Source organism: Cuculus canorus, chromosome 4, assembly GCF_017976375.1.
Source record: "Cuculus canorus isolate bCucCan1 chromosome 4, bCucCan1.pri, whole genome shotgun sequence".
Taxonomy (NCBI): Eukaryota; Metazoa; Chordata; class Aves; order Cuculiformes; family Cuculidae; genus Cuculus; species Cuculus canorus.
Genome location: NC_071404.1, coordinates 577,821 through 587,905, shown reverse-complemented (window position 1 = coordinate 587,905; position 10,085 = coordinate 577,821). Strand labels below are relative to the sequence as shown.

At 63.2% G+C, this 10,085-nt stretch overlaps 1 protein-coding gene across 2 annotated transcripts; it reads right to left on the bottom strand.

The window, feature by feature from the left end:
• Positions 1 to 1,932: 1,932 nt before the first annotated feature.
• SPEF1 (sperm flagellar 1) lies at positions 1,933 to 8,299 on the bottom strand. 2 transcript variants are annotated; one of them, XM_054065732.1, is made up of 7 exons: positions 8,188 to 8,299; positions 7,228 to 7,339; positions 6,048 to 6,210; positions 5,213 to 5,261; positions 4,532 to 4,589; positions 4,210 to 4,321; positions 1,933 to 2,387 (listed from the first exon to the last, which is right to left on the bottom strand). In XM_054065732.1, the coding sequence occupies exons 1-7, from the start codon at positions 8,282 to 8,284 to the stop codon at positions 2,280 to 2,282; spliced, it is 699 nt and encodes a 232-aa protein (XP_053921707.1). In that variant the 5' UTR covers positions 8,285 to 8,299; the 3' UTR covers positions 1,933 to 2,279. The 2 variants fall into 2 exon arrangements, with proteins under 2 accessions (XP_053921707.1, XP_053921708.1); XM_054065733.1 differs by lacking the exon at positions 5,213 to 5,261.
• Between the last annotated feature and the right edge of the window lie 1,786 nt (positions 8,300 to 10,085).

The window sequence follows — 10,085 nt, the reverse complement described above, 5'->3', positions numbered from 1 at the left end:
TCCCTGTGCCGGTGGGACGGAGCACGGGGAAGGGCCACGTCTTCCCGAGGGGATAACAAGTCACCAACAGGGATGGAGGGAGACGGTTGCCAGGGGCGTCGAGGGTGGGAAAGGCAGCTGGGATGCATTCCTGCTGGGAAAACCCTGCCAGATCCCTTCCAAAGAGCACGTCCATCTGCCTGGGAATGACCCAGGGGGGATATCTCCCGGCATGGGGAGCAGGGAGGGTTGGATCCCAAGGGGACACGGGACACAGCACAGCCTGGGGCTGACCCCGCCGGCTTCCTTCCCGGGAAGCCCCTGGAGATGTGTCCTCGCCTCCGGCACGCGGGGACACATTGGGAAAAACGACCGTATTTTACCCCAACCGAGCCGCAGGTGACCCCAGAGCCACCTCCCAGCATCCTCCCACCGCTGGGAGCACTGGGAGCACTGGGAACCCCCACGCGGCTGCCAACGCCATCGGTGTTCCGCAGCTCCATGTGTCTCTGGGATTCCAGAAGCAGCGTTGGAAAAGGGATTAAATCCCAGCCTCCGGCAGCTGAGCGGCGTCCCCACGCCGCCACCGCGTGCCGACGCCGGATCAGGACCGGTCCCCGCAGCAACTCAGCTTTGCGGAGAGTTCTCCAAGCTCTTTAATTCCGAGCCTTTTAATTCCAAGCTTTTTAATTCCAAGCTTTGTAATTAAAGGCAAAGGAAAGAGGGAGGGTTGCATCGGAGGGAGGGGTGAGCAGAGTCTGTCCCGTAGCTATGCCGATGCCGCGGTGCCCGGCTGCGGGCACGGAGGGGTCCCGGAGGTGGGAAAAGGGGGATGCAAGAGGTGGGAAAAGGGGGAATCAAGAGGTGGGAAAAGAGGGGTCCAAGAAGTGGGAATAGAGAGATCCAAGGGGTGAGAACAGAGGGATCCCAGAGGTGGGAAAAGGAGGATCCAAGAGGTGGGAAAAGGGGGATCCAAGAGGTGGGGATGAAGGGATACAAGAGGTGGGAATAGAGAGGTCCAAGGGGTGAGAACAGAGGGATCCCAGAGGTGGGAAAAGGAGGATCCAAGAGGTGGGAATGGAGGGATACAAGAGGTGGGAAAAGGGGGAACCAAGAGGTCGGAAAAGAGGGGTCCAAGAGGTCGGAAAAGAGGGATCCAAGAGGTGGGACAAAGGGGATCCAAGAGGTGGGATAAAGTGGGGTCCAAGAAGTGGGAATAGAGAGATCCAAGGGGTGAGAACAGAGGGATCCCAGAGGTGGGAAAAGGAGGATCCAAGAGGTGGGAATGAAGGGATCCAAGAGGTGGGAGCAGAGGGGTTCTGGGGTGGGAACAGAAGGATCTCAGAGGTGGGAAGAGAGGGATCCCAGAGGTGGGAATGGAGGGATACAAGAGGTGGGAAAAGGGGGATCCAAGAGGTGGGAAAAGAGGGGTCCAAGAAGTGGGAGAAGGGGGATCCAAGAGGTGGGACAAAGGGGATCCAAGGGGTGGGAATGAAGGGATACAAGAGGTGGGAATAGAGAGGTCCAAGGGGTGAGAACAGAGGGATCCCAGAGGTGGGAAAAGGAGGATCCAAGAGGTGGGAAAAGGGGGATCCAAGAGGTGGGAAAGGGGGGAACCAAGAGGTCGGAAAAGAGGGGTCCAAGAGGTGGGACAAGGGGGATCCAAGAGGTGGGAAAAGTGGGGTCCAAGAAGTGGGAATAGAGAGATCCAAGGGGTGAGAACAGAGGGATCCCAGAGGTGGGAAAAGGAGGATCCAAGAGGTGGGAAAAGGGGGATCCAAGAGGTGGGGATGAAGGGATACAAGAGGTGGGAATAGAGAGGTCCAAGGGGTGAGAACAGAGGGATCCCAGAGGTGGGAAAAGGAGGATCCAAGAGGTGGGAATGGAGGGATACAAGAGGTGGGAAAAGGGGGAACCAAGAGGTCGGAAAAGAGGGGTCCAAGAAGTGGGACAAGGGGGATCCAAGAGGTGGGAGAAGGGGGATCCAAGAAGTGGGAGAAGGGGGATCCAAGAGGTGGGAGAAGGGGGATCCAAGAGGTGGGAAAAGAGGGGTCCAAGAGGTGGGAATAGAGAGATCCAAGGGGTGGGAATACAGGGCTCTCGGAGGTGGGAAGAGAGAGGTCTCCGAGGTAGGAACAGAGTCCCTGCTTCCGATTTTTCCACCTCTGGCTTTTGTCCTTGAGAGCCCATCCTGGAACAACCGGGACGAGGCAGCGGGATGGCTCCTCCAGCTCAGCAGGATCTTCCATGGGTGGGAGAGGTGGGAAGGGTGGTGGGAGCAGCCCTGGGCGAGGGTCCCATCACTGCTGTTGGCTCTGGGCTTCCTGCAGGCGCCGGCTGAGGTCGTCGATCCGCACGTTCTTGAGCTGCAGGAGCTTCTCCAGCCGCTTCACGTGGAGCTGCAGGATCTGGGTGGAGACCCCACCACCCCCTCAGCTTGGACCTGGGGGGTCTGGGGTCCCTCTGGCAGCCAGCAGTGAGGACAAGGGGACACAGAGATGGGGGATAGGGAATTCCGGGCTGCTGGAGGCACGGAGTGCCACCGACTCCCTTTGCTGTGGGGGAAACTGAGGCAGGAGAGCAGAGGTGTCAGATTTGGGATCCAAATTCCTGCTCCCCTAGCCTGGGGTCAAGCTAAGGGTACCCCAAAACATGGCCAAGACCTGGTGACAACCCTTCCCATCCTAGATTCCATCCTAGATTCCATCCTAGATTCCTAGGCATTCCTACCCCTCTTGCCAAATTTCACATCTTAGGGGATGTTTTCTGGCAGAAAATTTTGGCCCCTTTTTCCGGCAAAATGGAGCCATCGCTTCAGTCCGAGGCTGAACAGGAATGGTTCCAACCCAGGGATTGACATGAGCACCACGGAGACGGAGAGCAGGATCCAACGGGAAAGCTCTCCCGCCCTGGAGGGTCCTGTTTAATATCTTCCTCAATGATACCTCGAGGTCTTCCAGGCCAGGTTGGATGGGCCACGGGCAGCCTGATCCGGCGGGAGGTGTCCCTGCCCACGGCACGGGGTGGGACCGAGTGGGCTTTGAGGTCCCTTCCAACCCAACCTATTCCGTGGCTCCATGATTCTATGACACAGGCAGCGAGAGCGACGGCACCCTCAGCAAGTTTGCCGATGACACCAAGTTGGGTGGTGCAATGGGATGGGATGGCATCCAGAGGGGTGGAATGGCATCCAGAGGGGCGGAATGGCATCCAGAGGCATGGAATGGCATCCAGAGGGACTTGGACACGATGGAGAAGTGGGGCTGGAGAACCTCATAAGGTTCAACAAAGGCAAGGGCAAGGTCCTACACCTGGGTGGCAGCAATCCATGGTTTCAATCCGGGATGAGGAACGATTGAGAGCAGCCCTGAGGAGAAGGACTTGGGGTGCTGGGGGAGGAGAAGCTCCACAGGAGACAGAACGTGTGCTCAGAGCCCAGAAACCAACCATGTTCTGGGCTGCACCCGGAGCAGCGTGGCCAGCAGGGAGGGATGGGATTCTGCCCCTCTGCTCCGCTCGGGGAGACCCACCTGGAGCCCTGGGTCCAGCTCTGGAGCCCTCAGCACAGGGAGGACATGGAGCTGCTGGAGCAACTCCAGAGGAGGCCATGGAGATGATGGGAGGGATGGAGAACCTCCATAGGAGGCGGGATGAGAGTTGGGGTTGTTCAGCCTGGAGAAGAGAAGGCTCCGAGGAGACCTTAGAGCACCTTCCAGGAGGGAAAGGGGCTCCAGGAGAGCTGGGGAGGGGCTTTTTCCAAGGGTCTGGAGTCATGGGATGATGGGGAATGGCTTCAAGCTGGAGAGGGGAAGATTTAGACTGGACATAAGGAGGAATTCCTTCACGCCGAGGGTGGGGAGGCCCTGGAACGGATTGCCCAGAGCAGTGGTGGCTGCTCCATCCCTGGAGGGGTTCAGGTTGGATGGGGCTCGGATCCAGTGGGAGGTGTCCCTGCCTGTGGCAGTTGGTGGAACTGGATGGGCTTTGAGGTCACTTCCAACTCAAACTATTCCATGACTCTATGACCCTCGGGAAGAGGCGCTCCAAGGGCTCTCACCCGGAGAACACTGACAAACCCCTTCTGCCATGGAAGGAAGCAAGAGCTGCCCATCCCCAAGGTGCCACCAGAGCGGGGGACAGCGATGGGAGCTGGAGGTTGACAGCACCACGGAAACGGCCTTGGTGTTGGGGAGACAAAGGGAGATGGGGGGACACGGAGCCCGGGCTCACCTGGATGGTCTCCTGCGCCAGGACCAGCGCCTGCTCCCTCTCCGCGAGCTGCTGGCGGATGGTGGCATCTTCTGGAGGAGCCTGGGCGCAGCCATGGGGGCGCGTGGTCCTCCTGGGACAGGAATGGGGAGGTTGGGATGATCCTGGAGACCTCCTGGAGCACAGCCCATGGAGCTTCCCAGGACCTGGCACCACCACATCCCAGCTTCTCCCCACCCTGCCCCACACATCCCACCCCGCGGCGCTGCCCAGCCCTCGGGATCCCCACATTCCAGCTTCTCCCCATCCCAGGAAGGGGACATCACCAGTGCCCAGCCCTTACCCAACACCTCCAGGAGACCCCACGGCGCAGCCTCCTCCGATCCTTGGCTTGGAGCAACCTGGGGAACAGTGATGGGTGCACAAACCCCCCGAAAAGCTCTGTGTCCCCCACAAGGGATAACCCCACTCCAACATCATCTCCGACCGCTCCAGAGCCGCCCGGGGGTGTGATCGGGGTGCTCAGCACAGGCAGGGAGGACCGTGTGTGACCCCACCACGGACCAGGAAAGTCCTGGTTTGGGCTTTCATAGAATCAAAGAATGGTTGGAGTGGGAAGGGACCTCAAAGCCCATCCGGCTCCCACGGGCAGGGACACCTCCCAACGGATCAGGGGCTCCAAAGCCCCATCCAACCTGACCTTGAATGCCTCCAGGGATGGAGCAGCCACCACTGCTCTGGACAACCTGGGCCAGGGCCTCCACACCCTCCAGGAGAACATTTCTGACCAAGATCTCATCTCCATCTCTCCTCTTGTAGCTCAAAACCGTTCCTCTCATCCTGTCCCTGCACTCCCTGATCCAGAGCCCCTCTCCAGCTTTCCTGGAGCCCCTTTCCCTCCTGGAAGCTGCTCTAAGGTCTCCCTGGAGCCTTCTCCAGGCTCAACAATCCCAACTTTCCCAGCCTGTTTGGATGGGGGAGCCCATAGCACAACCAGGATGTGACCCACACACACACCCCCTACCCGTCTCCAGGTAGCTGACGTCTTCCAGCGCTGCCCGGACAGACGGCTCCTGCGCGGAGACAGGGGGGAAAGACCCATCAGACCTGGCCAGGAGACATGGCTGACCCACAAAGAGCCCCAGGGTCAGGAGAAGGGGGGACAAGGAGCTCTTGGGTGTTCCATGACTCTCCAACTGCAGATCCTTCTGGCCCTCCATCCATGGATCCACCCTGGCCAGATCCCTCTGCAGATCCTCCTGCCCTCCATCCATGGATCCAGCCTGGCCAGATCCCCCTGGAGATCCTCCTGCCCTCCATCCATGGATCCAGCCTGGCCAGATCCCTCTGGAGATCCTCCCTGCCCTCCATCCATGGATCCAGCCTGGCCAGATCCCTCTGCAGATCCTCCTGCCCTCCATCCATGGATCCAGCCTGGCCAGATCCCTCTGGAGATCCTCCCTGCCCTCCATCCATGGATCCGGCCTGGCCAGATCCCTCTGCAGATCCTCCTGCCCTCCATCCATGGATCCAGCCTGGCCAGATCCCTCTGGAGATCCTCCTGCCCTCCATCCATGGATCCGGCCTGGCCAAATCTCTCTATAGATCCTCCATCCATGGATCCAGCCTGGCCAGATCCCTCTGGAGATCTTCCTGCCCTCCATCCATAGATCCGGCCTGGCCAGATCCCTCTGCAGATCCTCCATCCATGGATCCAGCCTGGCCAGATCCCTCTGGAGATCCTCCATCCATGGATCCAGCCTGGCCAGATCCCTCTGGAGATCCTCCATCCATGGATCCAGCCTGGCCAGGTTCCCTCAGCTCCGTTCCCCTTCTCCACCCTTCCGTTGCCCGCTGACCTGTCCTGGCCCAGCTGCCTTCTTGCTCCGCTTCTCCTTCTGCTTCTCCTCGATCTTCTGGCGCAGCAGGATCAGCACCTGCTCCACAGTTCCCGGCCGGCACTGCACGATCTCCTGGATCACCTCCTCCGGGATGGAGAAATTCAGCTTAGGCAGCACTTTCCTACAATTGGAACCAAAGTCGGCACCCAGGAAGGGACCTGGGGGGGTCCTGAACAAGGGGGGGCTGAGCAATGGGGGGCTGGGGTCCTGAGTAATGGGGGGTTGGGGGGCTGAGCAATAGGGGGTCTGGGGGGGCTGAGGAATGGGGGGTCTGGGGGGGCTGAGCATTGGGGGGCTGGGGGGGCTGAGTAATGGGGGGCTGGGGGCTGAGCAATGGGGGCTGGGGGGCTGAGCAATGGGGGGCTGGGGGCTGAGCAATGGGGGCTGGGGGGCTGAGCAATGGGGGGCTGGGGGCTGAGCAATGGGGGGCTGGGGTCTTGAGTAATGGGGGGCTGGGGGGCTGAGCAATAGGGGGTCTGGGGTCCTGAGCAATGGGGGTCTGGGGGCTGAGCAATCGGGGGTCTGGGGTCCTGAGCAATGGGGGGCTGGGGGGGGCTGAGTAATGGGGGGCTGGGGGCTGAGCAATGGGGGTCTGGGGGCTGAGCTATAGGGGGTCTGGGGTCCTGAGCAATGGGGGGCTGAGCTATAGGGGGTCTGGGGGGCTGAGCAATATTGGGTCTGGGGTCCTGAGCACTGGGGGTTCTGGGGCTCTGGGGGTTCTGGGGGTCTGGGGTCCTGAGCACTGGGGGCTCTGGGGCTCTGGGGGTTCTGGGGGTCTGGGGCCCTGAGCACCAGGGGTTCTGCGGCTCTGGGGGTTCTGGGGGTTCTGGGGGTCTGGGGCCCTGAGCACCGGGGGTTCTGGGGTCCTGAGCACTGGGGGTTCTGGGGGTTCTGGGGTTCTGGGGTCCTGAGCACTGGGGGTTCTGGGGGTTCTGGGGTTCTGGGGTCCTGAGCACTGGGGTTCTGGGAGTTCTGGGGTTCTGGGGTCCTGAGCACTGGGGTTCTGGGGGTTCTGGGGTTCTGGGGTCCTGAGCACTGGGGGTTCTGGGGGTTCTGGGGTTCTGGGGTCCTGAGCACTGGGGGTTCTGGGGCTCTGGGGTCCTGAGCGCTGGGGTTCTGGGGTCCGGGCTGTGGGTACCGGTTGAGGTGGCCCCAGTTGGAGAGCTTCTGGGCGGTGGCGCTGGCCGGGATGAAGCTGTGCAGCTGCACCAGCGCCGGGAAGTGGAACCGAACCAGCTCGGCGGCAAGAACTGGGGGGGCAACCCGGGACCCCACCATCAGGGTTACCTCCAAACCCGGGACCCCCCCCACCCCGGGACCCCCCACCCCAGGACCCCCTTCACTCCAGCAACCCCGCCCTCTGGGATCCCCCTCACCCTGTGACCCCCACTGCAGGACCCCCCTCACCCCAGCACCTACCACCCCCCGGGACACCCCTCACCCCAGGACCCCCTTCACTCCAGCAACCCCACCCTCTGGGACCCCCCCTCACCCTGTGACCCCCACTCCAGGATCCCCCTCACCCCAGCACTCCCACTCCCGGAACTCCCCCCACCCACGACCCCCCTCACCGCAGCACCCCCAACCCCTGGGAACCCCCTTCACCCCGGGAACCCCCCCACCCCAGGACCCCCCTCACCCCAGCACTCCCACCCCCCGGGACCCCCCCCCCACCCCAGAACCCCCACTCCCCGGGACCCCCCCTCACCCCAGCACTCCCACCCCCCGGGACCACCCCCCCCACCCCAGGACCCCCCCACTCCAGGACCCCTCTCACCCCAGCACCCCCACCCCCCGGGACCCCCCCCCCTCACCCTGTTACCCCCACTCCAGGACCCCCTTCACCCCAGCACCCCCACCCCCTGGGACCACTCATCCCCCCCCCCAGTACCTCCTACCCCCCGGGACCCCCTCCCCCACAAGACCCCCACTTATTCTGGGACCCCTCTCTATCCGGGACCCTCCCTTTACCCCCCAGCCCTGACCCCCCCCTTCACCCCCTGACCCCCCCTCTGCCCCCTCACCCCGGGACCTCTCCACGCAGGATCTCTCACCCCTCCCCTTCTCCCCCTTCTCCCCCCGGTATCCCCCCCCCCACCTCCATCGCTGAAGTCCCGGGTGAGGTTCCTGCGGGGCCGGGACAGCGGGACCCGGTCGAGCCACCGGTAGAGCCCCCCCCGCGCCTCCTCCGCCATCGCGACCCCAGAGCGTCCCCGGCGCCATGGCAACGGGGGGGGGGGGGGGGGGGGGAGAGGGGAGGGGAGAGGGGAGGAGAGGATGAGGAGGGGCGGGATGGGGGGCGGGGGCTGATGGGGTGAATTGGAGGGAGAGGGAAAGGGGGGGAATGGGGGGTGATGGGGGGCGGGGGGCGTGAATTGGGGGGGAGGTGGAGGAGGGGGGATGGGGGGGATGGAGCGGGGGGGTGAATTGAGGGGAAATGGAGGGGGGGTGATGGAGGGGGGTGATGGGGGTGATGGGGCGGGGGGGTAATTGGGGGAAGAAGGGGGAAATGGGGGATCAGGGGGAGGGGGGTGATGGGGAGCAAGGGGAGGGGGTGAATGGAGCGGGGGAGTGAATTGGGGGGAGATGGAGGGGGGGTGATGCAGGGGGGGTGATGGGGGCGGGGGGGTAATTGGGGTAAGAAGGGGAAATGGGGGGCAGAGGGAGGAGGGGTGATGGGGGGGTAATTGGGGGAAGAAAAGGGGGGTGATGGGGAGCAAGGGGAGGGGGTGATGGGAGCGCGGAGGTGAGTTGGGGGGAGATGGAGGGGGGGTGATGGAGGGGGGGTGATGGGGGCGGGGGGGTAATTGGGGGAATAAGGGGGAAATGGGGTGGCAGAGGGAGGGGGGTGATGGGGAGGGGGGTGATGGGAGCGGGGAGGTGAGTTGGGGGGAGATGGAGGAGGGTGATGGGGGGGTGATGGGGCATGGGGAGGGGGTGATGGGGGCGGGGGGGTAATTGGGGGAAGAAGGGGAAAATAGGGGGCAGGGGGAGGAGGGGTAATGGGGAGGTGATGGGGAGGGGGTGATGGGAGCAGGGGGAGGTGAGTTGGGGGGAGATGGAGGAGGGGTGATGGAGGGGGGGTGATGGGGGGTGATGGGGGCGGGGGGGTAATTGGGGGAAGAAGGGGGAAATAGGGGGGCAGAGGGAGGAGGGGTGATGGGGGGGTAATTGGGGGAAGAAGAGGGGGAAGTGGGGGGGCAGAGGGAGGAGGGGTGATGGAGGCGGAGGGGCAATGGGGGGACGGGGAATAATGGGCGGAAGGGGGAGTGGGGGGTGAATTAGGAGGCAGGTGGGGGGCAGAGGGAGGAGGGGGTGATGACAGGGAGATGGGGGGCAGGGGGAGGGGGGGTGATGGAGGGGGAGGGGGGTGATGGGAGCGGGGGTTGAATTGGGGGGGAAAGAAGAGGGAGGGAGATAGGGGATGATGGGGGGCTGGGGTGATTTGGGGGGGAGATGGGGGATGATGGGGGGCTAGGGGTGATTTGGGGGGGAGATGGGAGATGATGGGGGGCTGGGGTGATTTGGGGGGGAGATGGGGGATGATGGGGGGCTAGGGGTGAATTGGGGGGAGATGGGGGATGATGGGGGGCTGGGGTGACTTGGGGGGGATGGGGGATGATGGGGGGCTAGGGGTGATTTGGGGGGGAGATGGGGGATGATGGGGGGCTGGGGTGATTTGGGGGGGATGGGGGATGATGGGGGGCTAGGGGTGATTTGGGGGAGATGGGGGATGATGGGGGGCTAGGGGTGATTTGGAGGGGGAGATGGGGGATGATGGGGAGCTAGGGGTGATTTAGGGGGGGAGATGGGGGATGATGGGGGGCTAGGGGTGATTTGGGGGGGATGGGGGATGATGGGGGGCTAGAGGTGATTTGGGGGGGAGATTGGGGATGATGGGGGGCTAGAGGTGATTTGGGGGGGAGATGGGGGATGATGGGGGGCTAGGGGTGATTTGGGGGGGAGATGGGGGATGATGGGGGGCTAGGGGTGATT

Coding starts and splice junctions, on each gene's coding strand:
- SPEF1 (XM_054065732.1), bottom strand. CDS start 8,284: ATGGCGGAGGAGGCGCGGGGGGGGCTCTACCGGTGGCTCGACCGGGTC. Junction 6,211..7,227: donor AACTGGGGCCACCTCAACCG/GTACCCACAGCC, acceptor TTCCAATTGTAG/GAAAGTGCTGCCTAAGCTGA. Junction 4,322..4,531: donor GGGTCTCCTGGAGGTGTTGG/GTAAGGGCTGGG, acceptor TTCCTGTCCCAG/GAGGACCACGCGCCCCCATG.